Raw genomic sequence first — 22,775 nt, 5'->3', positions numbered from 1 at the left:
CCACTTGTGTTCAAATTTTCAGAACTGACCTGAAATCAGTCTCTGACATCACGCGTCAAGTTTGGGGTCAAACAATTGAACGGTTCTCTTTTTAGGGTGAATAACATGAATATAGGGTTTCGCCATACTACTATGCAGTTAGATGATTTCCCATCATTTGCCTATACCTAGATCTGTAAACATTGACCATTAGTGTTGAAATTATCAGAACTAGCCTGAAAACAGTCTTTGATATCACATGTGAAGTTTGCAAATTATCAAAACTAGCCTGAAATCAGTCTTCGATATCACATGTGAAGTTTGGGGTCAAAAGATTCAACTGTTCAGTTTTTGAGGTTAAGTCAGGATGATCATTTCATGGAGCTCTAGGAGTGCCATCTTAATCGTTGCCATCCCATTGACAGATAATGTAATTTTTTCACTTTTACGATATCGCAATCCCATGATTAAATGTTTCTGGGTGTTTTTATCATGTGATAACTTATCTTAGTCTCTGTATGTTTACATCTTGTCTGTACTATGAGGTCATCCCAACCCAAAAGTAAGGATGTTAAAAAGTCAGATGTCACTTAGGGAGCTCCATACAAAGCAACTGCAGATGATTTTGAATCATATTCATCCATTGAAGTTCGTTCAAATTAATTTTTTGTATAGAAATGTTCAGGAGTGACATGAAATCAGTCTGCTACATCATGCGTCAAGTTTGGAATCAAAAGATTGAACGGTTCTCTTTTTAGGTTGAAAAAGGTGATTTTAAGGTTTTGCCCTAGTACAATGCAGTCAGATGATTTCTTTATTTGAAAGCGTAAAAATTGATCATTTGTGGTAAAATTTTCCAGAATGACCTGAAATCAGTCTGCGACATCATGCATAAATTTGGGGTGAAAAGATTGTATGGCTCTCTTTTTAGGGAGAAAAAGGTGAATTTAAGGTTTCGCTGTTGTACTATGATGCAGTTAGACGATTTCCTATCATTTTCCTTTACTTGGATCTGTAAGAATTAATCATTTGTGTTGAATTTTTCATGAATGACCTGAAACCAGTCTCTGACATCATGTGTCACTGTTTGGGGTCACTAATGCGGTTCTGATTTTAAGGTGAAAAGGGTGTATTTGGGGTTGGGCATATAGTAGTATGCAGTGAGATGATTTTTCAGTATGTTACTACATGTGTAAAACTTTTTTTTAGGAGTGCCCTTAAATCAGTGTCCAGTATCACACATCAAGTTTTGGGTTGAAGGTCGTTTCCTGCAGTTTTAGGGCAAACAAAATTACTTTGGTTTTGTCAATAATACAAGGCACCGAGATGATTTTCCTTTTTTTTCCAGCTTGAAATCACTCATGTACATCACACATCAAGATTGGGGTGAAACTATTGAACAGGTCTGATTACTGTGAATGGTGCGCTGTGCGTATGCTGCATGGTCGAGTTGCCTTAAGTCAAATTGGTAAACCGTACTGGGCGTTGGACCCAAGTGTCACGTAAATCGTTGGCGCAAACGCCAGTGGCATTGCCTCCATGCAGAAAACCATGCTGGCGCTCGAGATCTGTCCGGGATATTTCTGAAGATTTTTCTTTGAAATTCGATCTTAAAGGTGCTGAAAGGAAAGCAAGAAAGTTACTACTGAATTATGGACAGCAGGTACGAGTGGTCTTGACTCGAGGTGCGTGTTGTCCAACGTACGAGTTGACTCAAATGTATTTTTGAATGCCGTACATTTGCTGACTACGCTTCAAGTACCAACCGTCTGCACCGGGGCCAAAAATAACAGCTCAAACAAACTTGGGTTGTAACCTGCCATCCTGCTGCTAACTGTGATTAAATTTGAAAGAGAAAGCAGCTATGTACGTGAAAACAAATTTTACTTTTACGAAAATTTCATGGATTACATGTCCACACTATCAGTGATACTATTTCCGTTATGCAGTTTTTTCACCATAGCGTTTTTGAAGATTCAAGTACGGTATCGTGTACTCCACGAATATCTGTTGGTATTTGCATTGATCATTTCATTGAAGGCACGGGACTGACATTTCTGCATATGCAAAAGTGCGCACAGAAAGTAAAATTGAGCTTTTTCTTATAATTTAAAATAACTTTTTTCACTTGCAAATTTCTAAATAAAAATGTTTTCATCTGTACAAACTTTTCGTAGTTTTGAAAAACCCTGTAGCACTCACTATAAATATCTGTTATGCACTGAGAAAATTAATGGAATAGTGGCAGCTCTAAATTATGATTTGTCTTTGTTTCCCCAATAACAGGAAAGCTATAAATAAGTCAATCATTTCACAGATTTTGCATTATTAATCGAATTCTTGGAAAGACTGCTACGGACACAATCGATGCCAAAGGCTAGGCCTGGGGCGCGCATGCACCGGTAACATGTACATGTACGTTTACAAATAATGTACTGTGCATGTACTGTATAAAGTACATGTACTGTACATGTACAAACATGCACGTGCGTGAGCTGGTAGACTCGGGCCTGGCTTGCAGGCCTTCTCAGTGGACTAGTTATAGAAGTGTGCAGATGTTGGCCGCAGTCGCTATTTCGCCGCGTGGCCACCGGCGGAACTACAAGTACATGTACAAGTTGCGGTCCTTCTTTGCAACGAAGAAAGCAAATCTGGTGAGTATATAGGCCTATGGATGATAGAGTAAAAGATCTGATAATGACATCTTGCAGGCCTACTACTGGTACTGTAGTTCTTGCAGGCCCTTTGTAGTTCAACTTGTGCTGCACTTCGTAATTAGCATCAAGCGTCTTCTTGGAATTCCTGGGGAATGTACAGGTAAATGGGCAAACAGTGCGTCTATCTAAGTGAACTCTTATTTTGTCTTATGAATGGGCGTCACACTACATGTGTGTAGGTGATGGACATTGGACACTTGCTTTTGGGCATGTGATTAGTAAGGGGTATTGCAGCACACCTGTGTACAAAAATTATTTATTTCTATGGGGTGAATTTTTAGTGTGGCCTTTGACAGAAGTGGCAATTTTCGTTTGCTGTCCAGTTTAATATAATTAGACATTCCCAAATTCCCTGCAATATTTACACCCCTATTTGGTCTTCATCGTTCATTGAATGGCAGGTGATATGCTCCATCCAAACAAATTTAATTTACTTGTACATGTACCAAAGCTTCTTTCAGTTTTCGAAAATTGTTTGGAGGCATTTGCAAATGCAAAATATACATAAAAATGCCAAAACAAGGTTTGTGGAACTCATGTACATGTAGCTATTCAGTGTTACCATGGTATAACATGCTCATTATGTGAATTACTTCATGCTTGTGCAGTAATGTGTACACGTAAATGTAATATTAGTTGAATGTCATTTCTAAGTCTTCCCTACATGTATTCAGATAGTTGCAAGCACTTCTAACGAATACAAAATAAGGGTTTTGAACCAGGCCTTCAGTGTATGTGCATGACCAACATTTCAATAATTCTGTCATAATAATTTTTAAGAAAGTCATTGATCGGAATTTCTTTAATTATTTGGTGCTTGATCACTCATAATACATACATGTAACTCTTAGTCACTGTGACAGTTTAAGGGGTCATAATTTGGATAATTTGGGTGTTCTTCAAAATTTGCACATTCACATGTTCACGTACATGTACATTGTACATACATGTACATGTACTGTATTATTCCTTTATGGCACATATGAACCAGCATTGCCTGTTGTTTTTGCACAGTTGAAGGCCATCACTGGCTTACTCCCAGACTCAAAATAAGCTTCAAGTATGCTTTAAAAGTTGAAGAGACAAAGGGTTCCCACATGGCTCATCTATTAGAAAGATTTATGATGCTGCTGATGCTGCATTGGTATTCCTGAACCCTAATTCCTGCTTGGTTAGCCCCCCCCCAATTCTAGACACATTGTCTCCTTGACCAGGCCATCACTGAACAGCTGGCCAGACATTGATCAAATAGCCCTTCCCTGAGTATAAAGCCTTTTACAATGAATAGGTAAAACGAGTTACATGTATATGGTCTCATTTTTTTCCTGAGAGTATGAAGTTGCTCAAAAAAGTTCTGATATCAAGTGTAATCGAAAATTCAAGGTACTTGTACCTCTAAAGAAAACTTTACATGCCCTACCTGTTCATTTACAAATACCAAGCTTCTCATTAATGGTATTTTATGTGTTATTATAGCAAAACCAAAAGGGAACTGCGCAGTGCCAGAACTACCGGTTGGCCTACTGTACATGTCTGCAAACATGCACAGTACATGCCCGTTCGGGATGCCGGTATCAGCCAATTCAACATTCAATGACATGTCTTAATTACTTCTTGTACAAGTATGACAAGGTAAGTACAAGACATACCTGTGCCTGCATGCATGGCTACAGATACATGTACATGTACATGTATTGTAATCCATCCATGCCAAGTTGCAACCACATTCCCATTCCAGGAATCCTATAGGCAGTGATAGGCCTGCTGGAGTCTTCAGCTACTGAATGCAATACTACAGTAGGCCCAACTTATTACTTGGACAATGACTGATGGGTGTGGGAAGGAAATAGCCTACAAGTACATGTAAATGAAAATGCATGCTGGGTTCGTACATGTTTCCACTACTTGTTCTGTTGTACATGCTTTCTATGTAGATGTACAGTATGACAATAAAAGTTGTCTTGAGTATATCATGTGTATCCAAGTAATATGTATGTAGGCCTACATACATTTTAGTGACCTGTTCACTTTGAAACATAATGTGTGATTAAACTTTTAATCCAGCCACATGAAGCGTCAATGTAATACACAATACATGTACATTGGTCATATCAAAATAGTGGTCCTGTACATGTGCCTTAGTAAATATAAGTATTAATGAGAAATGTTACCAAAGGTACTGATTTTACTCTGAATATTTCAAAGGGGAGACATCAGACCTACGGCGATAACAGCTCAAGCTTTTAAAAAGTACTTTTTTCAGCCAGAAAAAGAAACAAACCCTTGTAAATAGTTGGCAATAGCATTTAGCAATACACTCAGGGTGGGTCATCCATCCCACATTCCATTCATTCACTTTAGCCCTTCAGGGACCAGATTTAGGTAACTTGTTTCTGTTACAGTACAAATTATCTTGGGATGCCTCCTATGAAATTCTTTGCAAAGGCATCTTCCAAGTTACAGTTTATTCACAGGGGTGTAACTGAGTAACATAGTTGTACAATCAGAAAGCTTCAAATGATTTAGTTATTCTGAAGCTTGGATTTTCTCTGATGCAACAGCGAAATCAAGCAAGATCACACTGATGTAAGGAACAAATACGTATACATGTAATTCAACGAGAATGTAACACTTATGTAGAGGCCATGGACAGATGGTTAGGGTTCACCAGAGTTTTGCTTTGTTTATTCCTGGCCCCCAAATTTCTTTAATGTAAGTACATGTACTGTCTCCTGCTGTTTGGCGCCTAAGGGGGAGGGGGGGGCGACAGGAAACAGAGAGGTTCCAGCTAATGGGTTACATAACACTTCCTGTGCAGGTACTAAGGGCACTGCTAGTGCCTAAGGGCCCCCCCCCACAGGAAACACTCAGAGAGGTTCCAGCTAGTGGGTTACATAACACTTCCTGTGCAGGCAGAACACTGTGGCTGTATGGTGGGATGGGAGCCTTTGTTCTCCGGGTCAGTCTCACCATGGTTTGACTTCATGCTTTTAGAGAATAATATAGACTCTCATGCAGTGTTTGCCTGATCTGTTTTATCACAGTTACATGTATGTTGTGTTTCATTTACTTGGATGAATGACAGAAAGGACTTTCCTTGAGGTTTTTAGCATTATTTCTTTACTTATTCAGTACCATAACTTTGGGCTCTTTGTTTGCAACAAAGTCCATGTACACAGGCAGAACATGCCGGAGGACAAATGATTTGATCCTCTCAAAGTGGTAGATGCTTGTATACATGTACATGCACATTGTAATACACTGTATTGCCAACGTTGAATCAGGATTTAGTCAAGAGCAGCTGAACTCTTTATTTTTCCATGACCATTCTGTATTTAACAGAATGTGTCTTTTTGTCACTTGATTCCTTTTGAACTTGCTGCATGCTAATGTGCTTCTGGATGTTCACAATATCCAGCCATTGTTGAGTAATAATTTTGGGAATGATTTCTGCGATTCTAATACTTAAGAAGTATGCAGCCCATGATTTTGATTTGCTCTACAATTGTATGTGGTTGTTGAGTCTTCATATTGCATGAAGTTGTGCCAGGGCCATGTATATTTGTAGGTTAAACATACGATGACCATGGTCTTGGGGTCTTATACAGTATATTGAGTAGAAATGTCTGTGCCGCACAGTACTCGCATTTCTCGGATCTCCGTGTTGATATTGGCATTGACGAATAGGAAAGTGTATTGTCATAATTTTGCCAATTATTTTAATTAGGATCTTGTATTCAATATGCATTTCGTGAATACTAAGGATCATTCCTATTCTATTTTCTAGTTTATACATGTACTTTTGTGAAAGTCACCAGCAAGTGAACTGCACTGTATATAGCACTTTGATGAGCATTATCAGCTGGTGTAAAGACAGGCATTTCCTGTAGTGGCATGCACTTGGAGAAGATCATGTGCAAACCACTCATGCATGAAGGCCGTTGAGTGACTCATACTCATAGATAGACTGCATCGAGAATCGATCCTCAATGATTGTGACTGATGTCTTAAGGAGTCGATATTCTTTTTGTCGACACTGGAATCGATTCTAGGGTTTTTGTGAAGTGTTCCATCATTTATTGCCACTGTTTGATATGCAAGGATTGAATGAGTCTGACGATTAAATTTTCAATTCAGTAAGACATTGTGCTTGGTAAAGAATAATTTATGTTTTTAGAATACTTGGTAAATGCTACAAGTTGTAAATGGTTCTCTGAGTCATTCTGACTTCATGCTTCGAGAGAGTAACATTGACTCCATACCACAGCTCATACAGCTTGAGAAATAAAGAAATTAACTCTAGCCTTCTCCATAAAAACTTGTGTCCTGCATGTTCAGTTTAACATCTGTTGTATGTTTGTTTTCTGTTTTACAGGAAAACATGAAAGATTGGACCATGGATGTGAGTGGCTTTGCGGGCACATCAACCTCAAGTGTACACCAACTGAATCTCACAGACACAGAACCACTGAACTGCAGTAATCTCTCAGACACTGAGACAGAGAGTAATTGCAATGTGACAGACTGTGATCCTTTGGAAGTGTCCAAATTCAGCAGTGTGACGGACACTGAACCGGTCTTTTGGTCGGGGTCCGAAGACTCTTTCTCATCAGAGGGATCATTTTCTGAGCTGAACTCATCAACACCATCAAAGCCAAGTTCTAGCAATGCTGTCCTAGAGCTTCAGGTATCTCCTGTTGGCAGTCATTTTCTTCCGGGGAGTAAGAGGTGCCAGAGAGAGCCTATTGAGATCTTGCTTGATAAGTGCTGTGAGAATAAATGCTTGAAAACACTGTCATTGCTAGATGTAGAACTTTGCCTGCTGGAAGTTCAGGACTTAGGAAGCACCCAGCAGAGGCAATTTATTGTGGACAATATTAGAGACAAATGTCAGTTTCTACAAAATCAAGATGGGAAAAGGCTTGTTAAAAGCCGGTTTCTTGTTCATGGCAAGCCAGTGTGTGAAAAAGCTTGGTGTTTGGCATATGGCTTCACATATAGAAGATACCTGAAGTGCGTGAAGATGGTGGAGGAAGGCATTAAGCAAGTCATTCATGGAAACAGCAACAGACAACGAATGAATGAAAAAACTACACAAGCACTAGGCTGGATGAAATTCTTGTTTGGACGCATCGGGGATTGGCTACCACACAAATCAGCTGTGCATCTGCCACCATCCTACACAAAGAAGTCCCTGTACAACCGCATGGTAGAAGAATTTTGTGAAAGAGGTGTCCAACAAGTAAACATCATCTCCTATGAGTATTTCACTACTATCTGGGCTGATCATCTGGCAAACTTTGTCATTGCAAAGGTAACGTACAGTGTATATGTTGTACTGTATTTTCGAGCACATCTCATTCTCATTTACGTATAATTATTACATATGTACTCAAATATATTTGGTTTTGCATTGCTTTGAAAGTTCTATAATGGTTTGTTGATCATACACTGTAGTCTATCATGTAGTTGATTGATCATAGTAGCCCAATAAAATACAGGTGTGTACAATTTAAAGTTAGGGTGTACACATGTAGCTAGTGCATTAAAGATTTTGTACTTTGCATATCAAAATCAAAATTGTGTTGTCAGAGATCAACATTTCAAACATCACATTAGCATTGAATTCCCGTAGATGAAATTTGTACATTTCAGTTGTCATAAATTCTGATGATTTCGCCACAGTGTAAGAGATTATTACCCATATTGTTTTATTTGACCACAGCGTTCAGAGTTTACAGAATGTACAACATGCACAACCTTGAAAGAGAGAAGAGGAAGAGCCCTTACAGATGTAGAGCAGAAACTTGTAACAGACTTAATGAAGCAACATGCGTCCACTGTTGAGTAAGTTCTAATGTATATGTACATTAATTGACATGTTGGGATATAGCATGAGGTGGTTGGGGACTGAGATTAGGGCTACATGTACATGTATGTAATTTACAAAAAAAATTGAAAAGATTTTATTCCAGAAAACAATTTACATGTTTCTAGAAAATGTAGTCTACAAAAATGGCATGTATCAGTCATGTATTCAAAAGTGGTGCACTATACCGTACCTCGCTTTCTTCACATTAAATTTCTCTCCAACTTCATTATTCTCCATCTCATGATCTGTTAAACATCTCTGTTGTCTGGACAAACAGTACATGTATATCATACTATGACTGAGGCCGAGGAAAAGGCCTGATTGCCCTTTCAAAATGTGAGGTGATGCAGTAAAAGAGGGTGCATCTTTTTGTAGCTCCCAGCAATGATTGATATATGTACATGTATCAACACATGTGCTGAACAGAGACCAAATGCGTTGCAGAAAACAGTCTGGTTTCTGCAAAAAAATCATTTGGTACTAAGTAATGACTTTTTTGGAAGAGCTACTGTATTAAAACCAATGCACATGTGCACATTGATATTTCTGGGGATTTTTCACGTCTGTGTGATTTAGTGTGTAAGTGTTGCATATCCACACCAAAATATGAAATAGACTGCACACTCATTGAAATTTACTTCACATTACAGAGTACAAAGTTTTTTCCATGTCGGTACTACTTTGCTTTTGGACTTTTGTATATACATGTGTATACATGTAGTACATGTAGTATGTGTTGAACCTAGAAAACTCTTTTTTACAGTGCTGCACAATGTATACTGGGTAACTGTATTGTAACTACATGTTCATATCCCTTACACCCTACATTTACATGTATTTAAAGGTATTTGATTTAATTTACAGTTCTCTTGACTGAGTGCCAGGTGTGGCCAAAATTTTAATTTGGAAAAAAATTTAATTTGAAAAAAATTAAGTGTTCAAAGAAGACCAACCACTAGAACATTGGAGTAAAGACCTCCTTGATTTTTGGTACTTTGGGTATTGATGATAACACTGTCTTGATGTACTGTTTTAATCATTTCAGGCATGAACGGAGAGCATATCATACTGCACGGGAAAGGGCTAGGTGTCATCCCACTGACCAGACCACAATCATTATTGATGGTATGGATCAGTCAAAAACTGATGTGCCCCACCTCATCAGACGGGACAAGGCAACTGTACACCTCAGTAGACTCCCTGTGCATATTACAGGTACAAAGTCATATCATTTGTCACCAGCTCCCCATAAACAGCCATATCACACATCTGGTTTTGTTTTTCCCTTCATAAAATACATTGGTCATGCTTAAGTTGTATATCATGGAATATTACATTCTTTTCCAATTACAGGTGTATTAATGCACACAGCTACTGCAGAGGGGAGGATCCCTTTAGTCTATCTTGATCATAAGGAAGTGCCCCATGACAGTAATTTAACACTTCACTGTCTTCTTCAAACGCTGATGAGGCATCAAGAGAAATTGGGAAAAACACTGTTTCTGCAGCTCGATAATTGTTTCCGAGAAAACAAAAACCGATACGTCATTGGTTTTGCAGCACTTCTGGTTGAATTAGATATATTTGAAGAGGTAAGCCAGCAGACTTATTTACATGTTAACATCCTATATGTAGAGCCAGTATTTCATGTACATGTATGCATGTTTGTATTTTCTTTGAACCCATATCATGACTACAGATATGTGTGGGTATGTGCGGCATACATGTACAAAGGCAGTGAGAGGTTTTTCAACTCACATGTCCTTTCATTGGTACTGTTGCAACACAAATGTGTGATTTCCAGCCAATGCATGTGATGTCTTAAGCTTAAGCATTGTTAGGAGTCCGGGATATTTGCATTTTCAAATATTTTTCCCAACATTAGACAGGATGAAAAGTTTTCTGGTAGACTTTTTAAAATAGTGTGTGCTACATGTAAATTTTGAATAGTAACCATACCTTGTATGCTTTAACCATGCTATTACTACCACTACCAATGCTGACCAACATTTTGACATTATCTATTTGTAAAAGGGTCACTTAACATTGCCTGTCTGTTCGCAGGTCACTATGCACTTTCTTCCTGTTGGTCACACTCATGAAGATGTTGATCAGCTCTTCTCTTGTATTTCAAGTAAGATACAAAGGACAAACATCTATACTCTGGATGGTATGTTTTTCGCCCCCGATGTGTTTTTTAGTTTTAAAATGGATCTGGTTTGTACATGTACATACATACACTTTCCATTTTCCATGATGACAGCTACGCATAAGAGTTGTAATTGTTTCCCTGAAAAGCTCACTTGCATGTATATATCTATTCTGCATGTTCATTTGTGGATGTATGTGCCATGTAAGCAGACTTGAATCTTTAATTAAATTGGACAATCCATGACAGTGAAATTTTATTCTTTCCTCATTTTCTGTATCACACAGTCCATCCAATTTTGTTTTGGTATGAAACTCAAGCTGAAGTACACTAAATGTTATGTTTCACAACTTAAATGAGATAGACTTGGACAAAATTTGCACTATAAACCAAATTCAAAAACACCCTATAGGTAGGTACTGTAAAAATTGAGATACATGTATATTATTGTTTATTTAACTTAATTACAGATTTGGAAAAAACAGTACGGGACAGTTACACGCCCATCATTACTCTTTGCCCTGCAACTCCACTCCTTGATGTGAAGACGTGGCTGGAACCTCATTTATTTGGGGATTACCACCATCATAGTCATCCTCATTGGTTCAAGTTCTCTAAAGTGGATGGAGTCTGTAGAATGCACTGGAGGATATGGGTCACAACCCCTTGGGAGCCCCAACAGGAACCTGATTCAGACAATGACGAGATGGACTTCCATAAAGGGCTGCGCTGTCTACACGTAAGTAGGATTATAATTGGGGGAAAAGCCTCTCGGCACATTTGCATGCATTTGTGCCTAATTTGTCTGCCAGGATCAAACAGATTTTCAGTGAGCAGGAGTCAAATCATTGTTCATGTCCTAGTACCACTCACATAAAGGTAAAATCTGTGAAGTACAAATAGGAGGACACATTGTATGCTTGGCCGAAGCACTTCCCGTGGACCTGTGGAAAATACAGTGACACATTCCTTTTGCTGTCTATTAACTAACTTTGGATGATCCCAGCAAAGATCCTTTGGGTGATATTGCAATGATAATATTGGGAATGAAGAGGTATCGAATAAAATACTTTTTCTGCAGAAACAAGATAAACATAAAATTAATCTAGAAAACATTGTGAAGATTTCATCATGGCAGTTGGTACAAAATCGTTGAAGTATGCAAAAACAGCTTTTAACTCACTTGGATGTTTGTAATATTACCATTTTTATTTCCAAAAACATTCTTTATACAACATAATGAATAATAGGTTTAACCTGTTCGAGGCTGTGGGAATGCTACTACATTAAGAACTAAATGTGCTTACACAGCACAATTTGTGTGAAAAAGGGGCTGTGTATATTTTATATTTGTAACTGAACAATACCCTTTAATCATCCATCAGAGTATTCCAGATTTGAACTCTCCACCATCTTGGGTTCAACCTTGCCTGGAAAAGGTAAACTTGTCAGCACTGACAAAAGACATCCTACAAAGTGAGGGGTACAAACTGAGACTGCCTGACTGTGCCAGATCTTGGTGGGAGAAGTTCCTTGCAAAGATGAAGGATTTGGAAAAGGTTAGAACAAAAACGGATTATGATTCGACCATTTTTATTGTTGCCGCTGACAAGCATTTCTGTCGTGTGATGTTCTCAAAATTACATACCCCAAAGGCAAAATGGCAACAAAACAATGATGGAGTTTAAGGTTTAACAGAAAAATATCTCAAGTCCATTCTCAAAATCAGTTGAATCTTGACATGCGTAAATGCAAATAGAGTGTTGTTTGGATATACAAGTTTTCATGGAGGTTGATTGTGCTCGATGGACACGCATTGCAGTGTTGGGTTGATACATAGAATAAATACTTTTTAAGATACAGCAGGTTATAAAGTTGAAAAACCACTTTGCAGATAATGCCATGTCAATCATTTTTCTTGGTATTTCACCTTCTTGTTAATGTAAGTAATTTGCATGCACATTGTTTCAACATGATTGCAATAATTTTTTTACATATACATGTATGTGAATTTCAAAGGTACCAGTTAGCCCAACTACATGGCCTGTTGTACAGCTTAAGGGATCTTGTTCTCATATCCACCAACCTGTGCCGTTAGATTTAGAGGAAATGCAAACTGCAATGGCAAAAGAGTATCCAAAGGTAAGTTGGACAGAATGTTACAATAATACTATCTGACTTTTAATGTCGGTGTGAAAGGTTCTCCTTTCGTGTCAAACTCTCAGTGGAGGGATGGGTTATTTTATTATGGTAATACCTTGTCTCAGTTTTCATTATTCCATTGGATGCTTCAGTGAAGCAAACGGACAAGCAAGCCAATTTAAATGGTATTTGTATTTTGGCACCAGTTAACGCGACTGAGAACTTCAGTGAATCCTGAAGTTTTAAAGTATTTAATCATTCTGTTTTGGCAATGTATCCTATGACTTTACCTTCATTCACTCAAACAGTCTATACTGAGTTTGTAAAATTATGTTCACTTTATGGGGAGATACAGTGTACATGGTATTTTTGTTCCACCAAGCAATTTACATTGCGTGTGAATGTTTCTTAAACATTTCTATTCTGGCGCTTCTTTAAAAAATTTTCTGCAGGTCACAATAGGACACCAAGGAAAAGTTAGAGAGAGAAATGTGACGCTGGAAGCTACAAGGTCTTCCATTGAGGAAGGTCAACTTGTGGCTCTCCACTTAGATGACAGAGCCAAACGGCCTTACATTGGTAAGGTTATGAAAATCAATGGCGAAACAATTGAAGTCCAGTGGTTTAAAGGCTCCTGGTTGAAGCCATGGGCAGAGATTAACCTAGGAGTTGGAAAAAACAGACGTCCGTACACAGATAAACTTCCAGTTGAGTCTGTCATTCTCTGGGGTTTTTCCTTGACAACAAGGAGTTGCCTGAATAGTGCAACAAGGACAGAACTTCGTGCCAAGTATGCTGAATTAGATGAAAAGCACATGCACTAATACAGCATCGATGTAAATATAAGTTCCAAGTATTAATTACAAAGGTTTTTCACAATAGCAGTTTCAAATGTTAATAATTCCTTGGTGTCAGGTCAACCCAATCAATCCTCCGGATTGTCATGGGTTTCCAAATTTTTCCGAAATCTAATGTTGGTTTTATGGATTTGTGTCGTTTAAAACGTTTAGTAGAATTATTTGAAAAAAACAATATTCACCAACGATTTCGTAAAGTCTTGTACAGGCGATCAGGAAATACACAAACCTACATGTATGTTATTCCCTTTGAAATACTGAGGTAGAATGGGGTACTCACACTCATATTGGGGAATGTGTACAGTGGGTTCTGCATTTACATATACACTGTACGTGTGAAACAAACCAGCAATACATGCCATGTGTTTGGCACGTGTTGTTGCAGCAAGACATGGATGCAATTTTTAATTGTGTACGTGCAATTTCATGTAGCTGTCAACAGAAAAATCGGTTGATTTTTGGGATGTTTCCCCAGGATAATCTTTCAATAAATTGGCATAATGGAATATCACATACTGTAATTGACCAATATAGAAACCTATCTGTTGATGAAGGTGCCAAAATCTGTGGAGGTTTTTGTGGTTGGAGACGAGTAATTTCAAACATGGTGAAATGACTAAAGTGGAGAGGGAATACAATATACAGAGATTTCATCGTAAAAATTGAAAAAAGTTTGGACACTGCATGTGCTTGCGATTAGTTCTTAAAGTATGATGTTGGAGGCATTAAGGACAAAGTTTGTTGTCAAACAATGTGTGTACCAAACTGGGGAGTACCACACGGCATTGATGATACAACATAGTCCAACTAGGGTCTGTAAGGTACGCCAATTGTACCGAACTGGGGAGTACCACACGGCATTCATGATACAATATCGGCAATGTAGTGTCAGTAGGGTACGCCAATTGGCGTACCGAAGTGGGGAGTACCACACGGCATTCATGATACAATATCGGCAATGTAGTGTCAGTAGGGTACGCCAATTGGCGTACCGACCTGGGGAGTACCACACGGCATTGATGATACAATATCGGCAATATAGTGTCAGTAGGGTACGCCAATTGGCGTACCGAACTGGGTAGTACAACACGGCATTTATGATACAATATCGGCAATATAGTGTCAGTAAGGTACGCCAATTGGCGTACCGAACTGGGTAGTACAACACGGCATTGATGATACAATATCGGCAATGTAGTGGCAGTAGGGTACGCCAATTGGCGTACCGACCTGGGGAGTACCACACGGCATTGATGATACAACATGGTCCAGGTAGGGTCAGTAGGGTACGCCAATTGGCGTACCGAACTGGGGAGTACCACACGGCATTGATGGTACAATATCGGCAAGGTAGTGGCAGTAGGGTACGCCAATTGGCGTACCGACCTGGGGAGTACCACACGGCATTGATGATACAATATCGGCAAGGTAGTGTCAGTAGGGTACGCCAATTGGCGTACCGAACTGGGGAGTACCACACGGCATTGATGATACAATATCGGCAATATAGTGTCAGTAGGGTACGCCAATTGGCGTACCGAACTGGGTAGTACAACACGGCATTGATGATACAATATCGGCAATGTAGTGGCAGTAGGGTACGCCAATTGGCGTACCCACCTGGGGAGTACCACACGGTATTGATGATACAATATCGGCAATATAGTGTCAGTAGGGTACGCCAATTGGCGTACCGACCTGGGGAGTACCACACGGCATTGATGATACAATATCGGCAAGGTAGTGTCAGTACAGTACGCCAATTGGCGTACCGAACTGGGGAGTACCACACGGCAATGATGATACAACGTGGTCATTTTGGTTTCAGTAGGGGAGTGTCTGTTTTAGTATATCGCTCACGTACTGATCCTTTCTTTTTGAAATGTGAAGGACCCGAACTAAGATCTCATTCATGCTCTCCCATTTCGTTTTGAGCCTATCAGTATTTTATGTTCTATTTCTACATATATTCCCTCGGTTACTTACATGTAGATCGGTGTGTTTCTGTGATTTTTATTGTTGGATGTATAAATTTACTAAATTACCAATATTGTATCTTGAAAACCTTTCATTGAGATTGAATTTATTGTGAGCAATGGGGATTTCAGTATTTGTACAAAATAAAACAACTGCTAAGAAAAAGGGAAGATTTCTCATAAATTGCTTCTTTTTTAAAGGTTTTTTTACTTGTTAACGTGCTTTTACACTTTGGGCCTTTAAAAGCAGGCAATATTGTCTTCGGAAATACGTATTGATTGTTTAATTGAGAAAACTCCATTTTAGTTTGATCAATATATAGCTTTTCAGTATTTGCTGTATAAAATTATCTTTAACTTCTTTAGGAAATTCTCGCGTAAACTTTTTGAGCAGATACAATAACACACGTATTTCTGAAATTGCAATTTTTAAACGTCAGTTATCAGAATCCTCGGTACAACAATCCTCAATGCGAGGTTTACCTGATAAACCACATTAGTTTAGTCAATTATTTTGTATTTTTTTGCTGAAAAGTGAAAAAGTAGTATTTCCAAAAAAACCGAAATAGTTCCAATAGCGTTGTGCCTGCTGCGGCGACTGCGCCTGTGCATTAATGTGGATTGCGCAGGCGTATCGTTTGAAATGATGAGATGCGCCTGAGCCAAGGTTCCCTTGCCGATCAACAATCTTGGGTAACGCACATTGTGCCTTCGAACGGCTTCACGATTCGGTTTCGGCTGGCACCTTCAATCACAGTAGATTCAGATGCCAGTGCTTTCGGTTACGGGGCACCCGTCGAAAATCGCCCGTCGCTCAAATTTCACAGCAACTGGATCGCGTGTCCGAGCAAAGTGACAGCTCAACCCGGCGAGAGCGAACCGCTGTATATCTCGTCCTTGCAGAACGGTTTCCGATAAACTCATAAGGTGGTATACAGACAGCTCCAGCGTTCAAAAATCACAGCACCTGACAGTGCCGAGCCCCAATTGCAAGAGCTCGCAATATTTATGTTAAATTTGACCTATGAGCAAGGCCGTATTGTTTTACTCGAATGGCTCCCTAGGAACCAGAATAAACTCGCAGGCAAAATAAGTAAATTTCGAGACTACGACGACTAAGCTGTTAGGAATCTTTCAGGCTAGTCGTGGACAATTTGTTGGGACCCCAAACGATTGATCGTTTTGCCTCGCCACATAACACCGAGCTAGCCCGTTATAACGCCAAATGTTTGTGCATAAGCGTTTGCGGCGTAGATGCGTTTTGCCAAAATTGGGCGTTTGTGAGTGAAATAAACACTAAGCCAAATCCCTGGCGACAGTGGTTGGTTTTATCAAAAAAAGGGGAAATAATTCTCAGTTTTCAAGGTACAGAATTCCTGAGTACACGTTTTCTTTCCTGTTCTACAATAAGCGTTTGCGGCGTAGATGCGTTTTGCCTAAATTGGGCGAACGAGTACAATTATTGTTCAAATCATTAAGCGCACATTTGACAGTAAAATGTTGTTTACTAAATGATTTCATCTATTTGGTAAAGATTGAAATCCATTTCGTATACTGACGTATCAATTCATTTCACTTAGTAGACAGATGAAATAGAAATAACAAATGCATGTATCAATGATACAATGGCTGTTTCTGCCTAAGAATGCGATCGGGCCTTACATCTCAATTGTCGCATATGAAATAAGTCTTCTCAGTAAAGAAAAACAATATAAGCCAAAGCTAAATGAGTCAAGTTGAAAGTTTTAACACGATGAGGTTTCTTTTCGTTAATGTTGTTCTGTGAGCGTGTATACCTTTCAGAAGTAGAAACTGTGTACGGGTGTGCAGTGTGTGTGTGGGGGGTACGTTGATACCCAAGTTTTTTTTACACGCGGGCCATATTGTTTGAACCTGTTGATTTTCGTGATCTCCGTAGCAAAGCGTCACCACTGTTCAGTCCTTACTGATTAATAATGTCATTACACCCAAACAGATAATAACACTTTCTTAGGCAATAACGCAAAGAGAGGATTGTAAACTCATTTTTTTCCCACAAACTTCTCTTTTCATATTTGAACGGTAACCCTGAATTGGTGTCTCTGAACTTTTAACTTTCATATGTGCATATAAGTTGCATTGGTCCACGCAAATGACAAGAAAGGACCTATGGCAAATTTTGGAATGCACGTACTCCTAAATTAAACACTCAGAATAGATTTACTGTAAACAGGAATGAAAACCACGTGCAGGTAAAATATCCTGTCCGCCTCAATGATTTCTAATTTGACTGCAGGTTCTGGATAAAGGGAGCACTGATTACACTTAAGAATGGTGATATATAGTCTTGAATGCCCATACACGAAAAGAAATGACGGAAACGAAACTGAACGGCCAAGCTAACAAAAAATTGTGTGCACCGAAACGAATGTGAATGTTAGATTAGGGAAAAAGAAACCCCCAAACAAGCCGAACTGTAGCATCTCTGCGAATGTGAATGCGTGTTGACGAAACTTAGCGGATTTTTGCTGAAATTGACCGGGAAAACTTAAAGTAGGCAATGTTTGAATCTTGTTGTACATGTGACATGTCGAGGCAGTGTTCCATACCAGGCGGGATGTAGTATTCAGTAGGAACTATTACGCTCTCTAGGCAATCGCTTCAAATTAGCATTTTTGGCCACTGAGTCCCAGCTTTTTCCCAACAAACTATTTGATTCCTGTTGTTAAGTAAAAACCCATACCGCCCACATCACGGCCGATTCTTTTCTCATTAGATTCGGCCAGGCCCTTGGGTAGTTTTCCCAGTTCGTCAGCAGATGCTATGTAGTACACAGATAAAAGGAATGTGACATTAGAGCAGGTATGAAAGTCCAGTTGTTTAATACCTGCAGATTGGATGCAATGACGTCCCCTGGGACGCGTTCCCAATTTAAACTCTCACGGTTACGGGGACGGACTATTCCGTTGAGTCCGTTGCATGCTTCAGGTTTGCAGAGCCCTGAGTCTGTCCTGAAGGTGTATTAATGTTTCAGAGGTTGTCCCATAACCTCTACAGATCTTAAAAACCACCAAAACCCACCAAAAGTACATCACAGTACCGTGGGGGCCGTTTTCCCAGGCTATCCGGATTTGAAGGGGGGGGGCCCTCGCCACGCTCCAGGCAAGCCATACCACCATCACGACACCCCCCCAACAAAAATAACACTTCAAAGACAGCCGACAGAGGCCTCTGACAAGTTCCAGACAGCTGTCACTGATAAAGAACATTCTACTGCCTGCCCCAGGCACCGTTTTGTAAACAGCCCATTAGGTTGTGCACAAGGGACCAATTAGTACACGGTCCCATGGGAACTGCTTGGAGGCCGGCTCAAGGCCGTCTGTTTTTTTTGCATTTATTCTGGCTAGGGGAGGCCCTAGCTGTAAAATGACTAAACCAGGCTTTTCAGCATGTTCAGGGGTAGGATATGACAAGACATGGAATTTGGACTTTAAAAATAAATAAATGCTAATTAGCTCCAATGGACTCACCAGGAGAGGCCACTCCCTCTTCCCACTTAATCAGCACAATGATTGAACAGGGACGCTTCGCGACGGAGTGGATCAAGAATCTCAACAGTCCGTCTGTTTTCCCACGAGCACCGCCAAACGCCCTCATGTTATTCAGATAAATGTACGAAAGCCCAATCAAGCCACCAAAATAAAAAAATTCAGTGGGAAACCAATTCGTTTTTACGAATTATAAATTCGTTATTTCAATTAACTTGGAAATAAGTAATTACTAGTCCTTAATTTTCTTTATGGCAACAAATTGGTAATTCGAAATAACAAATTAGTTGCCCACTTAAATTTCATCAGAAGCACGATTGAGTTTTCGTACAGATGCTTTACATTGTAGGTGCATAAAATCAAACACAGATTAAAATTGGTTGGTGTGACTTCTGGTTAAGTCAAAGAAGTAACATTACCGCGGACGTGACGGCCGATTCTTTTCAAGTCAGATCCGGTCAAGCCCATCAGTGGTCTTCCAAGTTCGTCATCAGCTGCTATGCAGTGCAGACAGACAAGGATAGCAACGTAACAACAGATGCGGGGATCCATTTTAAAAATCTCTGTGTGGATGCAGCGATAAAACCAGACAGGACTGAACCGGACACAGACGATTTATGACGGGACGTCGATCACCAAACCAGCTTGTCCCTCTTTCGGCTTTCCCACGAATTCTGCACGACATAAATGTACGTGACGTATGACCTTTCAGGGACGACGATTGATAAACATGGAACAAAAGGCCAAAAAAATTTCCCGAACCTTCAATTCAATAGAACTTTTCAAGCATTTTTTTTATCCTACGGGGTGAAAACTAGTGCTGTTGAACGTAACCGCTCGACAAGTTTGAACTATGTGGCCCGTCTGTAAATAGCTTGTCTGTGGTTTTCCGTCCCACAAGCTCGCTGCAGCTTTACAAATACCCAGTCTACCCTACATAAATCCAAATTGGCTGACACGCACAAAAATAACAAGATACTTGGGGTTCTTATTCAAGTCGGGGTTGCCATAAGGAAAGCGGTACTACATTCAATCAAGTAATTTATTCCCGGTATAAACTGTGTGACTGATTGTAGCCCTTTTGTTGTCAAGGACCGATGAGAGTCTTTACGGTTTCTGGATCCTGCCGATATGTTCATAGTATCAGCAGATGGTGCAATTTCTTTTTGGAAACCTTTTTTGAAATTTCAAATTTCAAAAGCCACCGTTGACTTCATCTTATTTTCGATGGTGGAGACTAATTTCGAATCGAAATTATGTTCGACACGGCAGCAGTACGACATTTTAGTATTTGATGCTGCCATGTTAAATCAGCACAGCAGACCCTGTCGAGCTAAAGTCTTCTCCCAGCCGAGAATGGCTTGTCGAGTCAAACTTGTTTCAAGCCTCGTGCTTGTACCGTGTGGAATAAAAACATTCAACTTGACTTGTTTTCGACACGGTGTAGGTACGACTTTTGAAACGGACCAAAAGGTATAAACCTCATCGAGCAATATCATTACATGGAAAGGTCATCAAATATTGCAGTCAACGGTGACGGAGCAATAACTTGTAAAGGGGGGAGGAGTTGTGAACCATGAGGCATCAGCCATTAATGGGCAGATCCATTAAGCCCCATCCAATCATAGGACCTACAAAAAATCAGGGGCATGCCCCCGGCCAAAAAAAAAACAAAAAAAAAAAACCCAATGGGAGCAGCCAGTGATGATAGTTTCACTTTCAAACTCGTTATGTTTCCCTATACTTGGAAGGCAGAGTTTAATTGGGACGATTCAAGCGGCCAGAAGAATCTGGTAGCTATAAAATCTCAGCATCGTGTGTCACAGAATGATAAACTTTACTCTTCTTTAATTTCGAGGGTTAAATTATTCGGTGAGTTGAATTTCTTTCAAAACAAAAGAAACGAAGTGAATATTTGTTTGACACAGTTTTTCTGCAACTATAAAGTCTTGTTCAATTTAACATCCCAGTTACGTTAAATGAATTGAAAAGGCACTTTTCATCGATGCTTTCCGAGACTGACCAGAGTGCTACTACTGTTATGTCACTCTAGGAAGACATGATTCATTGCGAATGTTTTTCTGTAAAATTTATGAACCCATTATATTAATCACTAAAACATTTCCGATCGAGGAAAGATGACTTTTTATTGCTATAAATTACAAAGCAGGAGTTTTATGTGCATACACAAACCAACGTAAAGTTTAGGCTTCTGTCCTGGGCTGACCTCACAATTTTGCTTGTGAATGTAAAAAAATTGATATGAATACCCCCCAATAGTAAAACAGCCTTTGAAATAGTGACATCAATAAGGTTAAGTGAGATACATAGGTACATTTTGAAGGTCTGTATTTTTAAAAGTCCACTCTAGCTACCCTTCAAACCAGGGCATCGCCGGCCAGCTTATCCCAGCGTAGCCCTTGTACGATGCAGGAGTTGAGTCCAAATCAGCAAGGCAGCGCTGCCCACTTTTCATACACTCCTCGCCCGACGGTGGGTTTGTTAAACAGGCAGCGCGCAGTATTTAGTCAGCTCCCTTGCGCAAAGGGTGAATCTGAAGTATCGACACGAACCTACTGAATCCGAATCCCAGAAACTCGAAAGCTACACTCCTTTTTTCCAGCTGGAGACAACGACTTTTCCGAAAGGGATTTTCAAAACCATAATTTGTTGTTTGTTTTCCATTGATTGTGCACAATTTCTTGTTTTGTTTTGTCAACAGTTTTTTCCAAGGTAACTGAGGTTTTTCTTTCTTCGACTTTTGTCTTCACCGTTTCGCTCCTGAGAAATTTTACTTAGTAAACAGTTTGACTGCCCCCTCTGGTAAAGAAATGGCAATCTTTCGTGAGAAGCCGCAGAAGGCGGGCACGTAAACGTTGACAAACATGAAAATGAGTCTATTGTCGCGGGAAAATGAGTAAATAACGCCCGGAGCCCTCGAAACGAAATTGCCTTTGGCACGAAAGAAAACACGTACTTACAATATAGAAACATGTCTTTTGACGAAACGAAACATGTATTTAGTTCGGTAATGAATGCACACTCGATTCGATTTTTCACATGAGTGGTTGGCAAACAGGTTAACAAGCACAAACAGAAAACCTCAGGCGTGACTCCCCGAAAACAGCTCTAGGAAAAGTTCGCATGAAAACCAGGCTATGTGGAATCTCATGGTGAAGTGGACTGCAAATTATGTCCGAAAGTTGTCCAACTTGATTAACGATTTAAATGGGAGAGAATTGGCAATTCGGATGTAGTTTAATGTTCACTTTTTTGTCTGTCGGGTGAATGTTTGTTTCTTTTTGCTCTTGTGTGAGAGATTTCTTTTACAAGTAACTAGGTAGCCATGTTTAGCTTCTGCGTATGTGAATTCTGTGCTACCCAAACATGCACATCATTAGTGTTTATTATGCCTCTCTCATCTAGTCTTCCGTCAGCCTAGCTGTGCGTTTTGTATCCATCACCCGGCTTGCTTTATTAGCTCACCTGTGCTGTCAGATGTTGATGCCACAAATAAACTAACCAGAAGAAAAAAATGAGAGAATGTCGCCGACTC

At 39.6% G+C, this 22,775-nt stretch overlaps 2 protein-coding genes across 20 annotated transcripts in view; one reads left to right on the top strand and one right to left on the bottom strand.

Moving 5' to 3' along the window:
• The window catches only part of LOC147798154 (uncharacterized), a 63,547-nt gene extending 43,534 nt beyond the window's left edge, over positions 1 to 20,013 (bottom strand). For 2 of the 13 annotated variants that reach the window (XM_087140624.1, XM_087140626.1), the window contains exon 1: positions 19,639 to 20,005. In XM_087140624.1, the coding sequence (XP_086996750.1) occupies positions 19,639 to 19,771 (133 nt within the window). In that variant the 5' untranslated portion in view covers positions 19,772 to 20,005. Of the gene's footprint in view, positions 1 to 19,638 lie in introns of all 13 variants that reach the window. The other 11 variants (XM_087140631.1, XM_087140630.1, XM_087140627.1 and 8 more) reach the window with 11 other exon arrangements.
• LOC110984676 (uncharacterized) lies at positions 812 to 15,863 on the top strand. Of its 7 annotated transcripts, none has more exons than XM_022245077.2 (11): positions 812 to 2,633; positions 4,173 to 4,328; positions 7,072 to 8,010; positions 8,422 to 8,543; positions 9,614 to 9,783; positions 9,922 to 10,160; positions 10,633 to 10,702; positions 11,188 to 11,456; positions 12,103 to 12,276; positions 12,737 to 12,859; positions 13,312 to 15,863. In XM_022245077.2, the coding sequence occupies exons 1-11, from the start codon at positions 2,421 to 2,423 to the stop codon at positions 13,681 to 13,683; spliced, it is 2,847 nt and encodes a 948-aa protein (XP_022100769.1). In that variant the 5' UTR covers positions 812 to 2,420; the 3' UTR covers positions 13,684 to 15,863. The 7 variants fall into 7 exon arrangements, with proteins under 7 accessions (XP_022100769.1, XP_022100768.1, XP_022100770.1 ...); XM_022245076.2 differs by having other exon boundaries at positions 813 to 2,633; positions 10,633 to 10,738; XM_022245079.2 differs by lacking the exon at positions 812 to 2,633 and adding an exon at positions 2,642 to 2,796 and having other exon boundaries at positions 10,633 to 10,738.
• Positions 20,014 to 22,775: the final 2,762 nt, after the last annotated feature.

This window comes from Acanthaster planci, linkage group LG09 (genome assembly GCF_054643075.1).
Source record: "Acanthaster planci isolate LZ-2023a linkage group LG09, COTS_SCS, whole genome shotgun sequence".
NCBI classification, from domain to species: Eukaryota; Metazoa; Echinodermata; class Asteroidea; order Valvatida; family Acanthasteridae; genus Acanthaster; species Acanthaster planci.
This window is presented reverse-complemented; position numbering and strand designations above follow the sequence as displayed.